Source organism: Neomonachus schauinslandi, chromosome 4 (assembly GCF_002201575.2).
Source record: "Neomonachus schauinslandi chromosome 4, ASM220157v2, whole genome shotgun sequence".
Lineage (NCBI taxonomy): Eukaryota > Metazoa > Chordata > Mammalia > Carnivora > Phocidae > Neomonachus > Neomonachus schauinslandi.
Window position 1 is genome coordinate 30,254,213 of NC_058406.1, and position 25,809 is coordinate 30,280,021.

Consider the following 25,809-nt stretch of genomic DNA (forward strand, 5'->3'; position numbering starts at 1 on the left):
CGGGACTCCAGGATCATGACCTGAGCCGAAGGCAGTCGCTTAACCAACTGAGCCACCCAGGCGCCCGAGGCCTGTTCTAGCCACTGTGACTTGGAGAGAATAACAGAAACCTGTGTACAGCACTTACTGGGCCTACTCTAAGCACTTTACATACATTAACCTATTTAATCCTGACAAGAATTCCATCGGGAAGGCACTATTATTAGCCTCCTGTTTCCGAATGAGGCAACCATACCCAGAGTGATGAATGGCTTGCCCACGGTCACACTGCTGGGAGGAACTGAGCCCGAACGGCCTAGCAGCCAGTCCGGGCCCCAAAGCCCTGCTCTTAACCACTACACATACCACCGGCCTGCTGACCGCGTGACGCCGACAGCACCAGCTCCGCAGCCCGCAGCCCCGGCCGGGGATCACCGGGCCTCGCCTCTCGGAGCCGGATCCTGCCAGGGTTGTCGTGAAAACTAAGTATCAACTGTAAAGCTCACTAAGGTGTCCACTCCTGGCACAAATTCCACAAACCGGAGTGCTGTCGGACCGGCCGCCGTCCTATTCTGTCCCTCCTGCCCCTCGCTCTAAATCCAGCCGCCGCCGCCGGCACCATCTGCGCGGGGAGACGCTGTTCCAAGTCCTAGCGGGAGACGAACCAGAGCCTGACGGGGAGGAAAGGAAATGCGGAAGCCAACGTGCTGAGGTGACGGCCAACCCCTAAGGCATTCTAACCTAAATCACAAGATGATTTCTGGTAGAATCTGACAAACTTATTTTATATTTTATTTTATTTTATATTTTTTATTTTATTTTATTATTATATTTTACTATATTTTATTATTTATTATTTATTATTTATTATTTTATTATATTTTTATTTTATTATATTTTATTTATTATTTTATTATTTTTATTTTATTTTATATATTTTATTTATTTTAATTTTATTTTATTTTACAAACTAATTTTAAACTCCAGATGAAACAGTAAAAGTCCAAGACCAGCCAAGACTTGAAGAAGAGCTGTGTAAAAGTTGCTATAGTAACCAAAGCAGAGCGCGCATGGGGTAGAGACAGACAAATAAATGAATGGAACAGAATAGCAGCCCAGAAACAGACTCAAGCATCGAAAACCCCAGGCAGATGAAAAACATGAGAATCAAAACAAAACCTGAAAAAAAAAATTAGAAGAAAATATGGGATGGGAGAATAGCTTTGTGCTTCAGTCCTAAGGACTGATGAAGTGGCCTGAATCCAAATTAGAAGCTGCTACACCTGATGCTGGTTTGGACACTGTGAATGTACCCTAATGCCCCTGAGCTGTACACTTAAAAATGACTGAAATGGCAGATTCTGTTTTATATATATTATATACAGGCTTTACCATAACTTAAAAAAATCTGCCTAAAAAAAATCTGCTGTACCAAATGAAGACCCCATAAATAAAATTAAAATATCAGCCACAGGCTGGGAGAAATTAAGTGTAATATACCTAACAAAGAAAGGCTTGATAATCCTAATATAGATGTACGTGTGTGTACATGATACTTACACATCAGTAAGAAAAAGAACGCCCAACAGAAAAACAGGCAAAGACTAGAATAGGCAATGAATAGGCAATTCACAGAAAAGAGAGACCCGAGTAGCCAACAAACACGAACAGATGATCAAGCTGCCTAACAGGACGCGCAGATTGGAAAGCGAAACCATCCCACACACATCTGCCTGGCAGACGCGTTAACAGACACAGGATCAAAAGTCAGTTGAGACTGGAGAAAACGGGAACGCTCACACTCTGTTGGTGGGAACAGAAGTTGGTACAGCCACCTTGGCAATGTCGAATCAAGTCTAAAATGCACATGCTCATCATTGTAATCACAGTAGCTAACCCGCAGGGAGTGTCTCTGAAGTACTGTTCTAAGCACTCTATCTACATCTACTAACTCATTTAACCTCTACAACCCATGAGGTAGAACTTCTGCCCTATTTTACAGATGATGAAACTAAGGCAGAGAGGTTAAGGAGCATTCCCCAAATTACCCAATAAATAACTGAGAGTCTACATGTGAATTCCACTAGTACATAAATTCTTGTTCGGGGATTGCTAGGTAATAGAAAATACATATACTGGTCCCCAACCCCGGTTCCTGGCACAGAGCTCCTAAAACCCTTGTAATTTCCTAAATGGTAAGAACACTAGGAGCATCTTTTGTTCTAGTGAGGTGGCTCTGGGTGGGCTCCTGGATGGCTCCTGGATGGGGCTGGTCACCAGAAAGACCAAGCCTCCATCCGAAGCTTGGAGTTTTCTGCCCTGCTCCCCATTCTCCAGAGAGGGGAGGGGGGCTGGAAATGGAGTTAGTAACTGATTGTGCTTATGTGAAGAAGCCTCCATAAAATTCTAATAGTAGGGGTTCAGAGAGCTTCCAGGTTGGCAGACACACCCACACCAGAAGGGTGTGCACCCCAGCCCCCGTGCTCAGGACCCTCCCAGACCTTGCCAATTTATCTTGTTCATCTGGCTGTTCATCTGTGTCCTTTTTTTTTTTAAGATTTTATTTATTTGAGAGAGAGAGAGAGCATGAGTGGTGGGGAGGAACAGAGGGAGGAGAAGGAGACTCCCCGCTGAGCAGGGAGCCCGATGCGGGGCTCCATCCCAGGATCCTGAGATCATGACCCGAGCCAAAGGCAGACAACCAACTGAGCCACCCAGGCGCCCCTCATCTGTGTCCTTTATCATACCCCTTAATAAACTGGTAAACATGTTTCCTTGAGTTCTGTGAGCCACTCTAACAAATTAATCATGCCTGAGGAGAGGGTCATGGGAACCTCCACCCTGTAGCCACATCGGACAGAAGTTGTGGGTAACCTGGGGACCTACTACTGGTGATGGGCATGTGTGTGTGTGGCGGGGGGGCACGCTCGTGGGACTGAGCTCTTAATCTGTGGGATCTGATGCTATCTCCAGGCAGGCAGTGTCAGAACTGAGTTAGATTGTAGGACACCAGCTGGTGTCACACAGAACTCCCTGGTGTGGGGGAAACCTCCACACATTTGGTGACCGGAAGTGAAGTGTCGTGTGTGAACACAGCAATATTGTAAAAGTAAAGAAGACATGCAGCAACACAGGCTGGGCTTTTCAACACAAGGATGTTCCCTCAAGGTTGTTTGCTAGAGAAACTAGAAATGCCGAAATGTTTGCTATTGGAAATCAATACACAGTGGCGTAGTCAGAGAATACAGAATGCCAGGTAGCAGTTAAGAGGAACGAACTAGGGCGCCTGGGTGGCTCAGTCGTTAAGCGTCTGCCTTCGACTCAGGTCATGATCCCAGGGTCCTGGGATCGAGCCCCGCGTCAGGCTCCCTGCTCAGCGGGAAGCCTGCTTCTCCCTCTCCCACTCTCCCTGCTTGTATTCCCTCTCTCACTCTCTCTCTCTCTCTGTGTCAAATAAATAAATAAAATCTTTAAAAAAAAAAAAAAGAGGAATGAACTAAGGGTGCCTGGGTGGCTCAGTTGGTTGAGCGACTGCCTTCGGCTCAGGTCATGGTCCCAGGGTCCTGGGATCGAGTCCCGCATCGGACTCCTTGCTCCATGGGAAGCCTGCTTCTCCCTCTCCCACTCCCCCTGCTTGTGTTCCCTCTCTCGCTGTCTCTCTCTTTCAATTAAATAAATAAGTAAAATCTTAAAAAAAAAAAAAAAGAGAAATGAACTATATATATATATGTAACCACATGTTATTAAACTAATACTGAGTGAAAAACTCATTTGCAGAATGAAGTGCACAAGATATCCATTACATAACATTTTAGATATACAAAATAAGGCTACAAATTGATGGAGAATATATATGTATATAAATACACAACTTTTTTTAATGGACAGAAAGGATCTATTACTCTCATTTCTCAACAGTGGTTGTCACTACGGAGGGCGGGCAGGGAATGGAACCTGGCAGAGATGTGTAAAAGAATTCAGTATTGGGCGCCTGAGTGGCTCAGTCGTTAAATGTCTGCCTTCAGCTCAGGTCATGATCCCAGGGTCCTGGGATCGAGTCCCACATCAGGCTCCCTGCTCAGCGGGAAGCCTGCTCTCCCTCTCCCACTCCTGCTGCTTGTGTTCCTGCTCTCACTCTCTGTCAAATAAATAAAATCTTTAAAAAAAAAAAATTCAGTATTATCTGAAATGTTTCAGTTCTTAAAATATCTGAAGCAAATATGACAAAATATTAATTTTAGATCTTAGATGACATTACTCTCTCTACTTTTCTGAACAGCTGAAAAGTGCCAAAGTGGATGCCTCAATATTTCCAGAACGGGGAGCGGCGAGTTGAGGGCGAAAGTGTGGGGAAAGCGGGATAGCTGGGGATAAGCACACTGTGAGAGCCATTGGGGGCACAGGCCCCGGCAAACCCTGGGCACGCAGGGCTGAGGGCCACGGACCAAGGACAGGGCCACCTGGGAGAGCAGGGCGGGCACAGGGGAAGAGGAGAGGCCAAGGCCAGGCCGGCACTGCTGTACTCACTTGGCAGGGAGAGGCGCAGTGAGTAGGACAGCAAGGAGGAAACCGGAGCAAGAAGAAACCCAGGAAGGGCTACCAGTATCTCAAAGGAGAACCAGAGGGCGGATTTCACATCCACGAGGTGAGAGAGAGCTGTCACGCTCACCATTCCTCACTGCTGCCCCCACCGAGCCAGGAGCAGGTGCTGGAGAAGTCCCTCCTCACTGGCTTCCCAGGGGACTAATCCAATTCGCTTTGCTAAGGTTGAATGATCTGAAGAGTGCAGAAGACACCTTCTGGGGGTCTCCGCCTAAATCAAAATCAACTCTCCCTCGTCTGGGAACTGCACCCTTCCCCGGGCCCACCTTCTGGTTACAGGGGCGGGTACGGTTGGTACCGTGTGGTCTCACTTGTCTGGCCGCAGCCAGTGATGGAGATCTGACCTGAGCTGGGACATGGTCCCTTCCCCAAGAAGCTGGACTGGGACCGAGAGATTCCAGCCCCTCCTGAGATAATATCCTAAGCAGACACAATGAAAAACTTGGAAGCTGGGGGCGCCTGGGTGGCTCTGTCGGTAGAGTGATGGTCTCTTGGTTCCAGCCCAGGTCATGATCTCGGGGGTCGTGGGATTGAGCCCCGAGGTGGGCTCTGTGCTCAGAAGGGAGGCCTCTTGAGATGCTCTCTCTCCCCCTACCCCTCCCCTGCTCCTGCAGGCACTCTCTCGCTCTCTCCAAAATAAATAAATAGATCTTAAAAAACAACCAACCAACCAACCAACTTAGAAGCTGGGCAAGGCCACCTTTCACCGGTGGGGGGCCAGAGAGGCTGGTGAGCACACAGAGGCAGCAGCAACGCCAGTGGGAGAGACAGACCCAGCTCTTGGTGGCTCCCATTTCTGGATTCTAGTCCCTCTGAAACCCTGGGTACCAAAAGACTATGAACTTCTTTAAAAATTTACTTTGGTTGGATGTGGTTATTTTCCTACAACCAGAATTCTCCCTGATACAAAGGGCAGCCTAGGACCATACTGCCAGAAGAACGTGCTCTCCTTCTGTCCCTCCCACCCCTCCCCACCCCCTTCTCGCCTCTACCGGGGCTACTTGCCTTTTTTTTTTTTTTTTTTTAAGATTTTATTTATTTGAGAGAAGGAGCGCACAAGCAGGGGAGCAGCAGAGGGAGAGGGAGAAGCAGGCTCCCCACTGAGCAGAGAGCCCAACGTGGGGCTCCATCCCAGGACCCTGGGATCATGACCTGAGCCGAAGGCACACGCTTAACCGACTGAGCCACCCAGGCGCCCCATACCCACCTCTTTAAATCTCATACTGGCCATCTGCTAAAATGAGATATACAGGGGCGCCTGGCGCTCAGTCATTAAGCGTCTGCATTCAGCTCAGGTCATGATCTCAAGGTTCTGGGATCGAGCCCCACGTCGGGCTCCCTGCTCCACAGGAAGCCTGCTTCTCCCTCTCCCACTCCCCCTGCTTGTGTTCCCTCTCTCGCTGTGTCTCTGTCAAAAAATAAATAAAATCTATTAAAAAAATAAAATGAGATATACATATAAATACAAAGAACTTTTAAAAAGAAAAACCAACTCCATAAAATTAGAAAAGTATCAATCTGTAATTGAGCCACTGAGAACTCAGAAAGCATTTCCCAGGGAAACCGTGTTATAAATGCTGAGCTGAATCCTGGCTTGCCAGTCTCGTTCAGCTACGACATTATGAAACTTATCTCAGGTCATTCCACTTCTCTCCATCTCACCCCAGTATCCACACCACCGTCACCTCTTACCGAGACACTGTGACAGCCCCCTGCTTTTCCTCTACCCGCTTTCCAATCCACTGTCCACAAAGCAGTGGAGACCATCCAAAAACGTGGATCAGGCCATATTATTCCCTTGCTTAAAACCTCCCAACAGTTTCTCTTGATGTTTAGAAGGAAACCCAAATGGCCGATGTGACCTTCCCGTCCTTGCAGTATCACCCCTGCCAACTCCCGTCTATCACTCAACTTTTCACCGGGGCCCAGAACAAGCCAAATGTGTCCTAGGACCGGGCCTTCGTGCCTACTGTTCCCTCGGCCCGAGGGCTGTTTCCTTAGCTCCTCCCATCCCTCTCAACCTCCAGACCCCAGTTTAGATACCTCTTCTCCGAAGGCCATTCTGTCCAGGGTAGGTACCTCCTCCACACTCCTCTCCACCACTGCACCCTGTTTACTTCCACCACAGCCTTAGCACTATTAGAGGTGACCCAGTGCCTCTGTTTGCTTGCAGCTCCCCTTTCCCCACTGGTATGTTCTTTCATGGGAGCAGGGACCCTAACTGTCGTATTCTCCGCTGTACCTGCCGGACCTACCACAGGGCCTGGCAAACTGCAGTGCAACATTTGATGGAATTATGAAATACTTTATAACCGCAACCAAAAAGAGAAAACAAAACCACAGCAATGCTTATAAATAAAGGAAACAGGCAGCTCAAGTTGAATAAATATTTTAAACATGGCATCACTAGCGATAACAGGCCCATCTGCCTACTTACTATGAGCTGAGGGCCCTGCACTGAATCTCCGTGCGGGAAAGTACTATAGTGAACCTCATGCTGGGGATGAGGAGGAGGCTCAAAGACACACCATGCCATGCAGCACACGGTGTGGAACGGAGTCTCGCCAACACCTGCCCTGAAAGAGGGTCATTCTTTTTTTTTTTTTTTGGTGTGTCTGAAGAGGCCTTTATTTTCCCTTCACAAGTGGTTGCTCCTTAAATTAAGGTTCGGCATTGAACTCTAGGATGGAAATCACTTTCCCTCAGAAAACTTCTTTTCCTTTTTTTTTAAAGATTTTATTTATTTATTTATTCATGAGAGACAGAGAGAGAGAGAGAGAGAGAGAGGCAGAGGGAGAAGCAGGCTTCCCGTGGAGCAGGGAGCCCGATGCGGGACTCGATCCCAGGACCCTGGGATCATGACCTGAGCCGAAGGCAGATGCTTAACCATCTGAGCCACCCAGGCGCCCCCCTCAGAAAACTTCTATAGGCGGTGCTGCTGAGGGGAGTGCGCGGTCATTGGAATGGACTCTGGGCGGCCTCCCTGGGGCCCCCTCTTTCTCCTGGTGCTCTGAGAGGTCACAGGGGGGTACCTCCGTGTGAGGCTTTTTTCACTCCTTGCCCTGACCACTTAGTGAGCCCTTTCAAGCTGGAAACTCATGTCCTGTCATTCTGAGACATTTTCTTGTATTACCTCTTTGATAATTCCCATCCACCCTTTTTCCTCTGGGATCTTTTCGGAACTCCTATCAGGCAGATCCTGGACTTCCTAAATGGCTCCTTTAATTTTATCAGTTCTCTACTTTTTTTTTTTTAAACCTCTTTGAGGTTTTTGTTCTCATTTCTAGATTTCCTCAAGTTTGTATTCCCATATCACTCTCACATTTATCTTGGTTGTCTTATTTTTAATTGCCAGGAGCTCTTACTCTCCGATTGTTGGTTTTATTCACATTCTTTTCCAGTGCCACAGATGTAACTGCTCATCTCTGAAGATAATGATTCTAGGCTTTTTTTTTTTCTTTTTTAAGGTTTTCTTTGGCTCCTTGAGTTGTCGTATTTTCCTTCCAAGTTGCTTTTTACTTTTTGTTGGTTTCAGTCTATCTTCATGTTAGAGGCTTTCCTCAGATGTCTGGCTGGGGGTCCCCAGCTCATGGTTCATACTGAAACGAGGCACTACAAAGCTAACTGGAGGCTCCTCATGCAACAGAGCTTACCTTCTGGTGGCTTCACCTCACAGGAGTCAAGAACAATCCTGATTTCTTGAAGGACTCCAAAACCTCAACCTGTAGATCTTTTCTCTAGGGCCAGTCAGGTTTTCCAGAGACAGGTCTGCCAAACATCAGCCTAGCAGATAATAAGCCTAGTGGCTATCATTTTGGGAGCTGAGTGGGAGGAAAGGGGAGGGGGAGGGTATGGGTTTTCAGTGTGGTGTCTCACCACCATCCTGTGCTTATTACCTTAGTCTTGTACTTCTCTACTTAAATTGCTCCAGAGAATAAATTTTGCTTCTCTTGTCATAGTGGGGGAGGAGCAGTAACTTAGATGTGCACTTAGGGGAACTGGCAGTTTGATCATTCCTTATATAGAAATGATTTTTTTTCAACAAGAAGTCCCATTTTTAGCTCCATGCACTGATCTCTACCTTCCAAAGGATCTTATGCATCTAATTCCTGACCCTCTCTGGAGCTATAAAAAGTGAATCTGCTCCCTTCCTGTCAGTGCATCCTTCAGAAGCATAAAGGTTTCAGCTTTTTCGGCTCTGCTGAAACAGTTACCACTCATACATCTGCTTTCTGTCTTTCAAAGACATGTTGATGTCTTTTATTGACTCCCCTCTCCTTTCCTGTTCTCTTGGCCCTTGTGGGTTTATCACTTTTTATTCTTTGGCTACCGGGTTATTATTACAGTTTAAGGAGGAAGTGAAGACAAACACATCAATCTACCCCTTTTAATCAGTACTTAGGTGTTACTGTCTCCTCCCCATGACTGCTCATTTCTAGTCACTAATAATTCTGATTGCCAGGCATTGTGTTTGGTTCACAAAAGAAACACAAAGAAAGAAAAGGATGAATTTTTTCTGAGGCATCTGGGCAAGAGTTAGAAGAATAATGAGTAAAGAATAAAAAACAATGAGGGCACATGGGCGGCTCACTCGGTTAAGTGTCTGCCTTCGGCTCAGGTCATGATCTTAGGGTTCTTGGATCGAGTCCTGCATCGGCCTCCCTGCTCTACGGGGAGCCTGCTTCTCTCACTCCCTCTGTGCTCTCTCTCAATCTCAAAATAAATAAATAAAATCTTAAAAAAAAAAAGTATCTTAGTTTCCTTCACTGACCATCAGGTGGCACTACGGACCTAACACAGCTCTGTGGCTGGGCATGCGGCCAGTGGGTAAGAAAGGAAGAGCAAGGGCGCCTGGGTGGCTCAGTTGTTAAGTGTCTGCCTTCGGCTCAGGTCATGATCCCAGGGTCCTGGGATCGAGTCCCACATCGGGCTCCCTGCTCGGCAGGGAAGCCTGCTTCTCCCTCTCCCACTCCCCCTGCTTGTGTTCCTGCTCTCGCTATCTCTCTCTCTGTCAAATAAATAAATAAAATCTTAAAAAAAAAAAAAAGAAGAAAGGAAGAGCGAGCTGCAGGTTGTTTCCACATGCAAATCCGGGGCAGGGCTGAACCTTGGAAAACGGTTTAAAGGAAGTGTTAGATTGAAGAGCTGTTATTAGACAAGAATGATACACTTGGAAAACCTGTAGGAGAGCTGCTACAGCCAGACTAGTCAATCCCAAATCTCAGTTACCATCTAGAATACTCCAGACCTACTGAATCCAAATTAAATCCCTGATCCCAGGGGTGGAGCCCTAGGATCCATTTTAAATGAACGTCCCAGAGGTTCTGATGTATAATTTAAGATTGGAAACAACTGAAAAGAACAGGCTCCAAAAGTGATACTATTTTTTGTGTATGTGTGTGTCTGTTTTTAGAGGAAGGTGGGGAGGGGCAGAGGGAGAGGGAGAGAGAGAGAATCTTAAGCAGGCTCCATGCCCTGTGCAGAGCCCAATGCAGGGCTCAATCTCATGACCCAAGTCAAAATCAAAAGTCGGATGTTTTAACCGACTGAGCCACCCAAGAGCCCTGTGATTCTGTGTAGTTTTAAACACCCAAACACATCTGAATAGTGGGGACACTGACATAGAAGGCTAACCCTTTGCTGCTGACAACCCAAAGAATCTGTCCCCCAAATATGTCCAGTAATTCTTGGTACTTTCTTTCTTTAAAAAAATAAAATAAAATAAAATAACATATAATGTATTATTTGTTTCACAGGTACAGGTCTATGATTCATCAGTCTTATATAATACCCAGTGCTCATTACAACATATACCCTCCCCAATGTCCACCACCCACTTACCCCATCCCCTGACCCCCTACCCTCCAGCAACCCTCAGTCTGTTTCCTAAGATTAAGAGTGTCTTATGGTTTGTCTCCGTTTTTGTCTTGTTTCATTTTTTCCTCTCTTCTCCTACAATCCTCTGCCTTCTTAAATTGCACAGATCAGTGAGATCATGTAATGGTCTTTCTCTGATTGACTTATTTCACTTAGCATAATACCCTTTAGTTCCATCCATGTCATTGCAAATGGCAAGATTTTTTTAATGGCTGCGTAATATTCCTGTGTGTGTGTGTGTGTGAGTACACATACCACAAACATACCACATCTTCTTTAGCCATTCATCTGTCGATGGATATCTGGGCTCTTTCCATAGTTTGGCTATTGTGGACATTGCTGCTATAAACATTGGGGTGCACGTGCCCCTTTGGATCACTACATTTATATCTTTGGGGTAAATACCCAGTAGTGCAATTGCTGGATCGTATGGTAGCTCTATTTTCAACTTTTTGAGGAACCTCCATACTGTTTTCCAGAGTGGCTGCACCAGCTTGCATTCCCACCGACAGTGTATGAGGGTTCCCCTTTCTCCGCATCCTCGCCAACATCTGTCCTTCCCTGACTTGTTAACTTTAGCCATTCTGACTGGTGTGAGGTGGTATCTCATTGTGGTTTTGATTTGGATTTCCCTGATGACAACTATGTTGAGCATTTTTTCATGTGTCTGTTGGCCATTTGGATGTCTTTGCAGAAATGTCTGTTCATGTCTTCTGCCCATTTCTTGACTGGATTATTTGTTCTTTGGGTGTTGAGTTTGGTAAATTCTTTACAGATTTTGGATATTGGGCTTGGTACTTTTTTTTTTTAATGTTTATTTATTTATTATTTATTTGTCAGAGAGAGAGAGGGAGAGCATTAACAGGGGGAACAGCAGGCAGAGGGAGAAGCAGGCTCCCCGCTGAGCAGTGAGCCCGATGTGGGACTCGGTCCCAGGACCCTGGGATCACAACCGGAGCCGAAGGCAGACGCTTAACCGACTGAGCCACCCAGGCGTCCTTGGGCTTGGTACTTTCTAAAGGCTCTTTTGTTTGTTTTTTAAAAATGGAAATTTACTGTGTTGTAATTATATTTTTTCTATATTAAAAAAAAATACCCTCAAAATAAAACCCCTCCCCAGGGGCACCTGGGTGGCTCAGTAGGCTAAGTGTCTACCTTTGGCTCAGGTCATGATCCCAGCCCCACGTCAGGCTCCCTGCTCAGCAGACAGTCTGGATCTCCCTCTCCCTCTGCCCCTCCCCCTGCTCATGCTCTCTCTTGCACACTCTTTCTCTCTGGAATAAATAAATAAAATCTTTAAAAAAAAAGCCTCCCTTCCTTTTTTAAAATTAATATTAGAGCAGTTTTAGGCTTATAATATAACTGAGTAGACAGCACAGAGATATTTACGAAAAGCCTCTCATGTGCATATCACCGGTCACTACTCCTGAAATCTCTGCTGGCATGAAAGTCAGCATGATATTTTCATGCAGTGACAGTTCTACATCCTTTTCAGCCAACCGTACGTACCGTTCTTGAATAGCTTTGTTGTAAGCCCCAGCATTCAGTGTTTTCCTGATCAGGTCACAGATGTGAGAGCTCTCCCCTGGGCACCGAGGGAGTCCATAAACACCTATAGCAGAAGGCAAAGATCCGTTCCTTCAATAGCGGTGTACTGAATACCTACTATGTGCAAGGCATGGTGAGGAACACAACAAACCAGAGCTAGCCTCTGATCTCATTCATTTATTCCTCAAGAAAATAACATATTGAGAATTCATACCATAGCCAGCTTCCCCCGGTGCTCCTTTTTCCTGATCATAGTTCCCATTATCTGTATTTATTTATTTACTTGCTTCATTGTCTATTTCTTAGCCCTCACCCCCCAGAACGGAAGTTTCCTGAAGACAGGGACCTTGTCTGTTTTATTTATAGATTTTCAATAAATATTTGTTGACTGAATGAGTGAATGATAAAGTTGTTTTTACCAATTTGCATTTGAATATTACTTGTGTTTTTATTTTTATTTTTTTTAAGATTTTATTTATTTATTATTTGAGAGAGAGAGAATGAGAGACAGAGAGCATGAGAGCGAGGAGGGTCAGAGGGAGAAGCAGACTCCCCACTGAGCAGGGAGCCCGATGCGGGACTCGATCCCGGGACTCCAGGACCATGACCTGAGCCGAAGGCAGTCGCTTAACCAACTGAGCCACCCAGGCGCCCTGAATATTACTTGTGTTTTTAAAAAGTATTTTTTGGGGGCGCCTGGGTGGCGCAGTCGTTGGGCATCTGCCTTTGGCTCAGGTCATGATCCCAGGGTCCTGGGATCAAGCCCCGCATCGGGCTCCCTGCTCCATGGAAAGCCTGCTTCTCCCTCTCCCACACACCCTGCTTGTATTCCCTCTCTGGCTGGGTCTCTCTCTGTCAAATAAATAAATAAAAAATCTTTAAAAAAAATAAAAAATAAATAAAAAGTATTTTGGGGGGCACCTGAGTGGCTCAGTCAGTTAAGCGTCTGCCTTCGGCTCAGGTCATGATTCCAAGGTCCTGGGATCGAGCCCTGTGTCGGGCTCCCTGCTCAGAAGGGAGTCTGTTTCTCCCTCTCCCTCTGCCCCTCCACCCACTTGTGCTCTCTCTCAAATAAATAAATAACATCTTAAACAAAAAAAAAAAGTATTTTTCTACTTATTATCTCACTTCATCCTCTGAAAAATTCCCACAAAATGGGAAAGGCCTTCTTCCAGTTTCCCTCATCTGCGAAAGGGATTTAAAGTACCAAATTATTTGCCCATTGGCAACAGTTAATTGGGTGAATCCAATTTCCTGATTATAAGGAGAATCCTTCTGCTCTTACACTATGCCACCTGATAGCTGTATCCATGAGAACAGAGATAAAAGTTCTATCCCAAAGACGCATCCTTCCCCAAAAGTATATAATTCTGCCTAAACAGAAAGCCTGTTGTTTTTCAAAGGATTTAATTTCTACTGTTAAGTTTACAGACAAAAAAGCTTAGATGCTACTGTTTGCCTGAGTCTAAATTCAATAAGACATCACCAATGTCAGAAAACAGGAAATGCAGGGCACCTGGGTGGCTTAGTCAGTTAAGCATCTGCCTTCAGATCAGGTCATGATCCCAGGGTCCTGGGATCGAGCCCCACATTGGGGGGGGGGGTTGTCCCTGCTCAGGGGGGAGTCTGCTTCTCCCTCTCCCTCTGCCCCTCCCCCAGCTCCGGCACACGCCCGCACGCGCTCTCTCTCTCAAATAAATAAAATCTTTAAAAAAAGAAAGGAAAGCCCGTTGGCCCTTCCTGACTCCTCAACCAGCACCTGCCATGCAGCCGCAACCACCGCACCTGCAGGAAATCATGTCAATTAAACCGGAGAGAAGCAGCAGGCAGTCCACTGGTTCACCTGTGATCTTGGCTTCTAGAATCCAAAGTCTCTTCCTATTTCTTCAATTCTGGCTAGTTTGTTATGAGCCGGAAAGATGGAATTCTCCAAGGATGGCTGCCTTCTTGTACAAAGAGAGCTGCTGGAATGTTTTAAAATCAAATGGTCACATGGATTAGAACAGAGAAAAAAGGAGGCAAAGAGGTCAAAGTTACCTTGATGTTGTCCCCCAACCGAGATCAGATTGATCATGGGAGGTGATGGGCATCTCTGAGCCACTGCCCTCCTGGGGGAAAAAAAACAATTATCAGCTCCAGCTGTCAGATAAAAATGTATCATCAACAACCAACTTCGCAGATTAAGCTACTTCATCCTCTGTGAATCCCCAAAGCTATGGAGTGTCAGGATTTCCCCCGATAGGGCCAAACGCAAATCTTTATTCTTTCATAGAAAATAAATTAAGTTCCGGGGCGCCTGAGTGGCTCAGTCGTTAAGTGTCTGCCTTCGGCTCAGTTCCTGATCCCAGGGTCCTGGGATCGAGCCCCACATCGGGCTCCCTGCTCGGCGGGAAGCCTGCTTCTCCCTCTCCCACTCCCCCTGCTTGTGTTCCCTCTCTCGCTGTGCCTCTCTCTGTCAAATAAATAAATAAAATCTTTTAAAAAAAAAAAAAGAAAGAAAGAAAATAAATTAAGTTCCATAAAGCTTTTTACATGGAGACATTTTAGAATAGTTTTCCTTCCAAGAATAGACAAAATGCTCAAAAGAATTAGAGGAGTGGATCTACCTGAATATAAGAAAAAAATCAATTCCATGTAAATGGTACGATCGAACAGAAAGGGACTTACAGAAATTGGCCTCCCTGGGAGAATCCCATAGCATTGTAGCCTTGCTGCAATTTAGGATCCTTAGCAAGAATCTGACACACTGTTGTTACTTGGGAATTGACATTCAAGAAGAAGCTGTTCTCCACATCCTGTAAGAGAAGCCACAGAGAAAGGTCGGGATGAAAACCACCAATGGCATCTTCCCTAAGAGGCCAAACTTATTCAGGTTGGAATCCTCACATAAGCCACTCGAGAGTTAAAGTATCATTGTATGACCCGCTACTAAAAATGCAAGGCAAAGCATTTTAATAGTACATTCTATGAAATCAGTCAGCAAACCTTCAAAGGAACAGAGCTGTGAAGGGCCTTACCTCCATCAGGGTCTTCCCAATCTCTAAGGATAAGACATAAATTCCTGGTATTTTCTTCTCAACCATTTTTTTAATAGCACCCATGCTTAAGGGATTACAACAGCTGTCTCCTAAACAACAAAGACAATGGCAGATACTCGTGAGCCAAAACATTACACTTTTTTTTTTTTTAAAGTTCTATACTTCAAAAGGGCATTATTAAGAATGTGAAACATACAGATAGGAGAAAATATTTGCAAAACATATACCTGATAAGGGTTTAATACTCAGGATATACAAAGAACCCCTACAACTCAACAAGAAGTTAATCTAATTTAAAAATGGAAAAAGGACTTGAACAGACCTATCTCCAAAGAAGATCTACAAATGGCCAACAAGCACATGAAAACATGCTCAACATCACTGGCCATTAAGGAAATGCATATCAAAACTATAATGAGATACCACTTCATACTTACTAGGACGGCTTTAATAAAAAAAAAATTAAAAGATGGAAAGTAGCAAGTGTTAGCAAGGATGTGGAGAAATAGGAACCTTGTACATAGCTGGTGGGAGTGTAATATGATGCAGCCACTGTGAAAAGTTTGTGATTCCTCAAAAAATTAAACCTAACAATTACCACATGACCCAGCAATTTCACTTCTAGATTTCTACCCAACAGAAATTAAAACATGCCCACACAGAAACTTGTACATCAATGTTCATAGCAGCATTATTTGTAACAGTTAAAGGGTGGAAATGACCCAAATGTCCATCAATGGATGAGTGGGTAAACCATCTGTAGTATACACACACCGTGGAATATTATTCAGCCATAAAAAAGAATGAAGTACTGACATGCTACAATGTGGATGAACCTAAAAAACATTATTGTACGTGAAATAAGCTAAACACAAAAGGTCACATAATGTATGATTACCTATATACATACACATATATCCAGAATAGGCAAATCTATAGAGACAGAAAGCAGATTGGACATTTCCAGGGGGTGTTGGGAATGGGGAACAGTGTAATTACTTAAGGGGTACTGGAGTTTTCTGGGGCAATGAAAAAGCTTTGAAATTAGAGAGAAGCAGTGGTTGTACAACATTGTGAATCCACTAAATGCCACTGAATTGTATATTTTAATATGGTTAATCATAGGTTATATTTGTTTCACCCCAATTAAAAAGAAAGAACATTTTTTGCTTGGCACATGTTTATCAAATAATAACGAACTTCAAAAGCCCATACAATATAATTAGGACACCGAATTCACAACCGAAAAATAAGCAGAGGTACATATTATGCTCCCTTATCATCTGGAACATTTGGGGTTAATCGACTCAAAAGCACTCAGGAGTCAGATTCAAGGGCTAGGACAGGGAAAGGCAAGTGAAGCGCCTAGGACACCAAATTTGAGGAGGTACTCACTCACAGCCTTGTGCAAGTGCTGACCCTAAACTTCTACAAACTAGAGAGTGAGTGCCTTCTTAAATTTTGCACTGTGGGGGCCTCCCTGCCTCACTCTACTCCCAGTCCTGTTTCCTGTTTCTAGGAACCAAAACTAAAAACCGGAAGCGAAGTGACCAGCCACTCAATCAGAGAAATAGGCTGAGGTCATTTCCCATTTTGAGCTGAATCATCACATTACTAACCTGAGAAGAAGCTCAAGAATTCATTTTTAAGGGAAAAGCTAAGGCTTAGAGCACCTTCTTTTTCTCTCATAATTTCTTTTTTTTTAATTAATTAATTAATTTTTTTAAAAAGATTTTATTTATTTATTAGACAGAGAGATAGAGAGAGAGAGAACAAGTACGCAGAGAGGCAGGCAGAGGGAGAGGGAGAAGCAGGCTCCCCGCTGAGCAGGGAGCCCGATGTGGGGCTCGATCCCAGGACCCTGGGATCATGACCTGAGCTGAAGGCAGCCGCTTAACCGACTGAGCCACCCAGGCGCCCCTCTCTCATAATTTCTTTTAACTCGACTGCGATAGCCCCAGAGCCCAGCACACAGTGCTGAAAAAACTGTCTATATTTGCTGACTCTAATTCCTCTGAACAGTTTTAACTCAATCCAATAAGGCTGTCATCCTCATCATGTTATCCAAACTGCCTCGGTTAAGGTCATTAGTGATCTTCAAATTGCTAAATCCAATAACCCATTCTCAGTTGCCCTGCCCATAAAATTCCATACAGCTGATTGCTCCCTTCCTCTTGAAACATTTTTATTGGACTTCCTGGACATTGCACTCTCCTGACGCTCCTCCACCATCACTGTCTCCTCAGCTCCCTTCCACCTCATCTCCTCAACCTCCAAATGTTGGCAGTGCCTCAGGGCTCAATCTTGAGACCTCTTCCCTCCTGTGGACACTCATGCCTATGATCCTGCCCAGTTTCATGGCTTTAAATGCCAGCCATATGCTGAAAACTCCCAACTTAAATCTCCAACTCGCATCTCTGTCCTACCTTCTGAACTCCAAATGCCTCTACAACACCTCCTGGATGTCTAACGTGCATCTCACATCTAGTAAGTCCCAAAGCAGATTCTTGATCTTCTACCCACCCCAAATTTGCTGGCCCTACAGGCTTCCCCATTTTGGTAGAATGACAACTTCTTCCTCCTACTTGCCCAGCCCCAAACCCATGGAATTGTCCTTGACTTTTTTCTTTCTCTCATCCTGAATCTAATCTGTTAACAGATCCCATTGGCTCTGCCTTCAGAAGATATCCAAACTTTGACCACTTCTCAGCATCTCCCGTTACTATATTGTTTCATGCCACCACCATCTCTTGTTGAAATGGTTGCAATAGCTTCCTAACTTGTCTCCCTGCAAATGTCTGAAACCTCCCTACAATCAATTCTTTTTGGATTTAAGTAGGCTCCCCGCCCAGTGTGGAGCCCAACATGGGACTTGAACTCATGACCTTGAGATATAATATATAGCAATCAGAGTGGTCCTTTTAAAATGTAAGTCATGGGCGCCTGGGTGGCTCAGATGGTTAAGCCATCTGCCTTCGGCTCAGGTCATGATCTCAGGGTCCTGTGATCGAGTCCCGCATCGGGCTCCCTGCTCCTTGGGAACCTGCTTCTCCCTCTGCCTCTCTCTCTCGCTCTGTCTCTCATGAATAAATAAATAAAATCTTTAAAAAAAATAAAATAAAATGTAAGTCATATCATGTCACTCATGTGCTCAAAACCCCCCAAGGACTACCCATCTCGAATTCTAGCCAACTCCCTTAGTTGGCCCAACACTGGCACCCCCCAACCTAAACCCCCATTTTCTTCTCCTTGCTCACTCAGTTCCATCCCCACTGACCTGAATGTTGTTCCTTCAACATAACAGACATACTTCTGCCTCAGGGCCTTTGCATTTACTGTTCCTTCTACCACCTATCCACATGGCATCTTCCCTCATCCACTTCAGGGCTTGGCACAGATGTCACTTTCTCAGTGACTACTTTCCTGACCTTGCTTATAAAATTGCAAGCCCACCTCCCATTTCTATCCCCCTCCCTGCTTTATTTTTTTCCATTGAACTTATCACCATTTTACTGAAAACCGATTATATGTTTTACTTATTTCTTTATAGTCTGCCTCTCCCCCTGGAAAGTAAGTTCTGAAAGATCACAAAGAATTTGGTCTGTTCACTATCTTCAGCATCTAGTAGGTGCTCAATAACTACGTGTTAAATGCAAAAATGAACTACAGGTGCCTAACACATCTCTATTCAATGTGTCAATGAATAAAAGGCTGGATGCCCGGGTCATGCAGCCACAGCCAGGACTGCCGACCAAGTGCCAGACGCCGCACCCTGACACCACCGCCGTGAGGGTTAAACAAGAACAGCCCGAAATACCCTAACGCAATGCACGGCTCTCTGTGAGCACTCCCCAAAAGACAGTCCCTTCCTCTTCTCCCTTTCCAACGCAAGAGCAGCCCCCCAAATCCTAAGACGTCGGGCCAGCCGAGCGCTGTGCGACCTCGGTCCTCGCCCTACACACTCGCATTTTGCAGACGCGAGCCCAGGCTGGGAAAGGGAAGGAGTCGCCAAACCCTCCTGACTCTCTTCTCCCTCACTCACCCATCCCATGCCAGATCACCAGCGGCAGCGGCGCGGCCGGGTCGAGATGCCCCAGCGCCGGTGCAGCGCAGAACCCCTGCAGGAGAGCGGCGGCCAAGAGCCACAAGCAGCCGGGCGACGCCATCTTGACCCAATCATGTGACCGCGCTCCCCCGGCCTGGGCTCGGCGCTTGCCCCGGCGGACCGCCCGCTCCACACCTCCTGCCGCCGTCAATCAAAATGAACGTGCGGGTTTATTCAGCGCTTACTGCACATCAGACATTGTTCTAAGTGCTTTATAGCTGTGAACGGATTTAATCCTCATAACAACGCTGTATACACGTCTCCCCGTTTTACAGGTCTGGACACTGAGGCACTGAGACTTTGGGTAAGGTGCAAAGTTCACAGCGATAGCAAGTTGGTGGGTCCAAAGTTGTTACTGAGCCACAGCACTGAACTACCTGGGAGAGAAAAATGCTCTGTGGAAGGAAGAAAGGAAGGAGGGATTCAGCTCCCTATTAGCAGTGGAAGGGGAGGGATCATTTCCAGCCAGGGATAATAATGACCAGGAGTGGTATTTGTTCTGGATGTTGAAGGAAAATAGGATTTCAACAGGCGGAGATGAAATGCAGGAGGACTGGAACGAGCCCAGACGGAGAGGTAGAAAAGAATGGTGTGGCAGGGCAGCCAGACTGACAAGAACATCTGTTGGATGTGTAAACCACTGGCACTTTCTGGTTTAATTTCAGAGCTGGATGACTGCAGGAGCCTCTCATTCACCATTTCTCCCTTTTCCATCCTCCCCTCTTTAATGCACTTCATGTTCTGTTGCCTGTTTCATTATCTTAATCCACTTTCATCCTCTCAATTCCCTGTTCAAAAAAAAATTTTTTTTCAGAAAATTATCAAAATAGAGAATTTGGTAAGTAAATTAGGATGTATCCACTATACAATGGAGTATTATGAGGTGAGTTTTATAAAGGATAAGGTAGATTTTTATATAGCTACATGAAAAATGTCCTCAAGGGCGCTTGGGTGGCTCAGTCCATTAAGCGCCTGTGTTTGGCTCACGTCATGATCCCAGGGATTGAGCCCTGCTGCATCAGGCTCCCTAGTCAGCAGGGAGTCTGCTTCTCCCTCTGCCCCTCCCCCTGCTCATGCGCGCTCTCTCTCTCTCTCTCTTGAAAAAATAAAATCTTTTTTAAAAAAAGAAGAGGGGCGCCTGGGTGGCTCAGTCGTTAAGCGTCTGCCTTCGGCTCAGTTCATGATCCCAGGGTCTCGGGATCGAGCCCCGCATCGGGCTCCCTGCTCAGCGGGAAGCCTGCTTCTCTCTCTCCCACTCCCCCTGCCTGTGTTCCCTCTCTCGCTCTGTCTCTCTCTGTCAAATAAATAAATAAAATCTTTAAAAAAAAAGAAGAAAAAAGAAAGAAAAATGTCCTCAATATATTGTAAAGGAAAAGCTGGTTATACACCAATCTGAAGCCCTTTTATCTGATGCTGTTGGACCTGATGGTTAGTTGTTACTTGAAAAAAAAAAAAATCAATTAAAATTCAGAATTATAAAACATTATACAGTATACAGTTTTGTTTATTTTAAGAAAAGTAAGTTTATGGGCGCCTGGGTGGCTCAGTGGGTTGAGCGTCTGCCTTCGGCTCAGGTCATGATCCTGGTATCCTGGGATCGATCCTGCATCAAGCTCCCTGCTCACCTGGGAGCCTGCCTCTCCTTCTCCCTCTGCCTTCCCTCCCCCCACTCCCGCTTGTGCTCTCTGGCTCTGTCTCTCTGTCAAATAAATAAATGAAATCTTTAAAAAAAAAAGAAAAGAAAAGAAAAGTGAGTTTATGGTATATTATAAGCCACTCTGTTTTCTTTAAACTTAAGACTTGTAAATGTAAATTGCTTCATCAATCTTTTGAGATAGCCTCAGGCTTTTCCTGTGATTATGTGGCCAGTGGTTGAAGTGTTTCTTAGAGTGATTTGTACTTTTGCCTTTAACAAATCACCCATAATTTCTTTAAATGTTTCTTTAAAGTGGAGCAGTAACTGGAAGGCACTTGTGAAGCAATTTGAATGCAAAGTTCTAGATGTATTTCTTCCAGTCACAGAATTCTCATCTATACCGAATTTAACAAGTTTTTAGCAATTTGGTTTTAACAAGCCTTTCCAAAGCATTCAACTTAGTTTTCATAGAAACATCTTTCTTTATGCTCACATATTATAAATTTTCCAAAATTTAATTAAATTATGATAGCAAATTTCACTGACATAAGAAAGTGGAATAAACCCAACTGACATTTGGTAGTCAGGTAGCTCAACTGGCGAGAACAGAACTACCCAAAAGCTTTCAAAAATAGCCTCCTAACCATGTTTAGCATGCTGTGGGCATTGGTAACTACACTTTAAAGTTTTTGTTTTTGTTTTTGTTTTAATTTCTACAACCAATGGGGAGCTTGAACTCATGACCCTGGGATCAGGCGTTGCATGCTCCACTGATTGAGCCAGCCCGGCGCCCCTTTTTTAGAATTGGGAGAATAGGTTAAATAGGAACGAAAAAAGTTACTATTTATTTTTGCAAAAAGTATATATGTTGTGGTGATGGTTGTACCACTCTATATTTACTAAAAATCATTGGATCATACACATGAAATGGGTGAATTTTATTGTATGTAAAACCTACCAGAATAAAGCTGTTCTTAAAACATCTATGTATTCACGTATTTCTAGATTTTCACTGAATTTCTAATTTTCACTGAATGGCTAAAGCACTGACAAAAAACCCCAGAATTTTCACTATTCACTTCTTCTTTTTTAAAGATTTTATTTATCTGTCAGGGAGAGAGAGAGATCACAAGCAGGGGGAGTGACAGACAGAGGGAGAAGCAGGCTCCCCACTGAGCAAGGAGCTTGATGCGGGACTCCATCCCAGGACCCTGAGATCATGACCTGAGCCGAAGGCAGACACTTAACCAACTGAGCCACCCAGGCGTCCCCACTTTTTTTTTTGGGGGAACACTTCACCAATCTGCGAGTCATCCTTGTGTAGGGGCCATGTTATCTCCTCCATTTTGTTCCAATTTTATTATATGTACTGCTTTTACTTTTTTTTTTTAAGATTTATTTATTTATTTGAGAGAGAGGGAGAGAACACACGTGCATGCAAGCAGGGGAAGGGGCAGAGGGAGGAGAAGGAGAGAAGCAGACTCTGGACTGAGCATACTGATCATGGAGCCTGACTCAGAGTTCCATGTCACGACTGAGATCATGACCTGAGCTGAAACCAAGAGTCAGCGGTCGCTTAACCAACTGAGCTATCCAGGTGCCCCACCACTTTTTACTTTTTATACTTTCGTATGGTTTGAATTTTTACAACAAAAGATTCATAATGTTTATTTTATTTTTCCCCAGGCTTTTTCCCCCCCCAGTTTTATTGATGTAATTGACATACAACATTGTATTAGCTTAAGGTGTACAACATAATGATTTGATATATGTATAGATACACAACTTTTTATAATCAGAAAAATTTAAGATATACATATATCAAATGTATAATGAACAAATGTATAATGTATATATACATTAAAAATTATTGTACTTTTTGTTTAAGATAATGAAATAAAGCTTCCTTATAGACTCTGCTTCTTCCAATACCTAAGAAAGTTAAAATTTCATCCACAACAAACAAAGGGTCACAACTCAGTATCTTAAATGTCAACAAGTGGCAGTCAAGGAAAGAAATAGAAGATTCTGGTCTGGAGTAAGTCAGGGCTTCCAATCCTGCCACCATTCTATCAAAATTCATGTTGTTGGGTTCACAAAATCCTGGGAATTAACACATACATATGCACATATACCCAAGAGAAAGGAGAATTAAGTAGTTTCTTTATCTTCAACCTCTTCTCTCTGGAAAAGTAAAAATGACAATTGGGGAGAAGGTGAAGTGAGAACTGGAGAATAGGTTAGGTGTTTTAGGTGGCTGTGAAGACTCCAGGAAAGCATACTAAATTGGGGGAGGTTTCAAGGATTGAGACTCTTTTGTATCGGAATGGAAGACCACAACCCCTAGAAGAGTGAATCCTGAAATAGACTCCTAAAACTTCAGAAGACATGGGGGAATGTATGTATTCTAACAAAGGCTGCATACCACTTCCCTTGAGTTCTGCCCTCCTGTCTTTCAGACAAGCTTATAAATCATAGAAAAAGTGCATACAGCATTAAATAGCAACCTTCAAGCTGCAGTTCATTAGGAAAACCAAGTCCATTTCAGATAAAGAGGGAAGGAATTCAGGAGGCAAGTAGAGAAACAGAAAACATTCCCCCCAAGTGCTTTGAGCACTAGAATAACCTAAAAAGAAAATGAGCTCAGCAGACTAAGAACTCAAAAATGAGATAAACTGAAAGAGATGAATAGGGAAATTACACATCTTATAAAACAAAGACCAAAGTAATATCATTTTAGAGCTAATAAATACATCAAAACCACAAGGAGTAGAGTAGACATGGCTGGAAATGGAATTATTGATGTGGAAAGAAGGCTTGAAATAATCACAATAAAGGCAAATGAAAACCACAAAGAGATTAAAACAATCACCCCCAACCCAAGCATTTTTAAATCAAATAGTTCGAAGTACCCATGTAGAAAATACCAACAGAGTTCTTACTTCCTCTGGATTTGGTTTTAAGAGGAACCATTTAGGGGCGCCTGGGTGGCTCAGTCATTAAGCATCTGCCTTCGGCTCAGGTCATGATCTCAGAGTCCTGGGATAGAGCCCTGCATCGAGCCCCGCATCGAGCCCCGCATCGAGCCCCGCTTCGAGCCCCGCGTTGGGCTCCCTGCTCAGCGGGAAGCCTGCTTCTCCCTCTCCCACTCCCCCTGCTTGTGTTCCCTCTCTCGCTGTGTCTCTCTCTGGCAAATACATAAATCTTTAAAAAAAAAAAAAAAGAGGAATCATTTGGTGAGAGACAAGTAAGATTCTTTCAATTTAAGTCAATGCCAAGTTGTTATTTTAATAAACAGCCTCTGAAGCTTATTAATACTGTAACAGTAAGTGAGAACTTGCAGAGCCTGAATTTCAGTGTGACTTCAAAGAGTACTGAAAGTTAGTAAGATACATATCTATTCCCAGAATAGACAAGGAACAGTGAGAACATGGAGTAGTACCTGAATGCTCATAGGTTTCAGTTGTGTTTTGTTATTATTATGGCCTTTTTTTTTTTTGCACACAAGAAATGAAACTGCTTTATATAAATGAAATTTTTAAATTAAATTGCTTGCAATTAAAAATATATCATGCTTATTAATAATCCAGAGTTAGATGTCTACTGGCTTTTAAATAAAATGAACAGAGATTTCACCAAGTTACCACTTACAGTGAATACTTTCAGACTGAGAAACAATATTTCCTGAGCCATAAAAAAAATCATGATACCATTACCTAGTGGCAGCAATGGATAAAAGTAATACCAAAATTTCTTGGTTTGGGGGGCACTTGGCTGGCTCAGTCACTAGAGCATGCAACTCTTGATCTTGGGGTTGTGAGTTTGAGCCCCATAATGGGTGCAGAGATTACTTAATGTAAAATCTTTAAAAAAAAAAAAAGAAAAAGATTTCTTGGTCTGTTAATTATTGGGAGCTACAAAAATGATTAATAAAAGTGAAAAAGTTATATTAGACATGCCATCTACGTTAAAAAACTTTTGAGAAAAATGCTTTCTTCTTGCCCAATGGAAAAGAGTATCATCCCTTTTTTTGTAACATTGAGACAACTTTTAAAGCTTTTGATATTTTTTGTCATATATAAACACACACACAGTGTTTAAATTCTAAGAAGGACATGAAAAAGAAAATAAGGTCTCTCTTCCTCCCCATTTCTTATTAGGTCTCACTCCCTAGAGGCAATTCTGTTAGCATTTCTGCGGTTTTGTTTTCTTGATATCTATCATGATTTCTTCAATCGATATTATTTGTTGGTTTGTTGATTTTAAACTGTATCTCTCCGCAGTAAAAGATAAATTAACAAATTTCCCCTTCTTTCTACTTCTCCTCTGCACCTCTAAATTTTTGTTAATTATTGTAAATAGTTATAACATTTATAGCATGCGCACAAGCAGGGGGAGCATGCGCACAAGCAGGGGGAGCGGGAGAGGGGGAAGCAGGCTCCCCGCTGAACAGGGAGGCCTATGTGGGGCTTGATCCCAGGACCCTGAGATCATGACCTGAGCCAAAGGCAGATGCTTAACTGACTGAGCCAGTGTCCTAACATTTATATTATTTTTGTGACTAAATTAAATACTAAATTAATTTGTATATAGATTAACTAAAAATTAAAAACTAAAACCCAACACTTACCATATTATAATTTTATAAATATTAACTATAGAATCAAGTAGTATGATTAGACCTTAGTGATGAAAATATATTCCTAGGTCATTAAAATTTTGCAGCTCAAAAGGGAGGCTTCCATGTATCAGGATCTTAGGGATCTTTTATTTTTTCCCAAGCTTTTTTTTTCCCCCAAGCTTTTTTAACTTTGGTCTTATACTTCTATTACTTAAATTCCCCGTGGTCTTCTTTGTTAGATTCCATTTACATTTTGCTGGAGTATATCTATTGATGTGAAATGTTGGCAGGTTCGGGAGCAAATGGTCAAGAAAAAATTCTTGAGACATCTTCAGTGCAAAAAAGGTGGTTTAATGAAGCATGGGGACAGGACCTGTGGGCAAAAGAGAGCTGCACTGGGATT

General features: G+C 43.8%; 1 protein-coding gene and 1 pseudogene across 3 annotated transcripts in view; both read right to left on the reverse strand.

The window, feature by feature from the left end:
* The window catches only part of PPT1 (palmitoyl-protein thioesterase 1), a 27,399-nt gene extending 8,179 nt beyond the window's left edge, over window positions 1–19,220 (reverse strand). For 2 of the 3 annotated variants that reach the window (XM_044913984.1, XM_021683757.1), the window contains exons 1-5: window positions 19,087–19,220; window positions 15,024–15,133; window positions 14,674–14,801; window positions 14,044–14,114; window positions 11,968–12,070 (exon numbers count right to left, since the gene is read on the reverse strand). In XM_044913984.1, the coding sequence (XP_044769919.1) occupies window positions 11,968–12,070; window positions 14,044–14,114; window positions 14,674–14,801; window positions 15,024–15,133; window positions 19,087–19,210 (536 nt within the window). In that variant the 5' untranslated portion in view covers window positions 19,211–19,220. The remainder of the gene's footprint in view (window positions 1–11,967; window positions 12,071–14,043; window positions 14,115–14,673; window positions 14,802–15,023; window positions 15,134–19,086) is intronic. The other variant, XM_044913985.1, reaches the window with a different exon arrangement.
* A 2,844-nt stretch (window positions 19,221–22,064) lies between these two features.
* LOC123324719 lies at window positions 22,065–22,164 on the reverse strand (annotated as a pseudogene).
* Window positions 22,165–25,809: the final 3,645 nt, after the last annotated feature.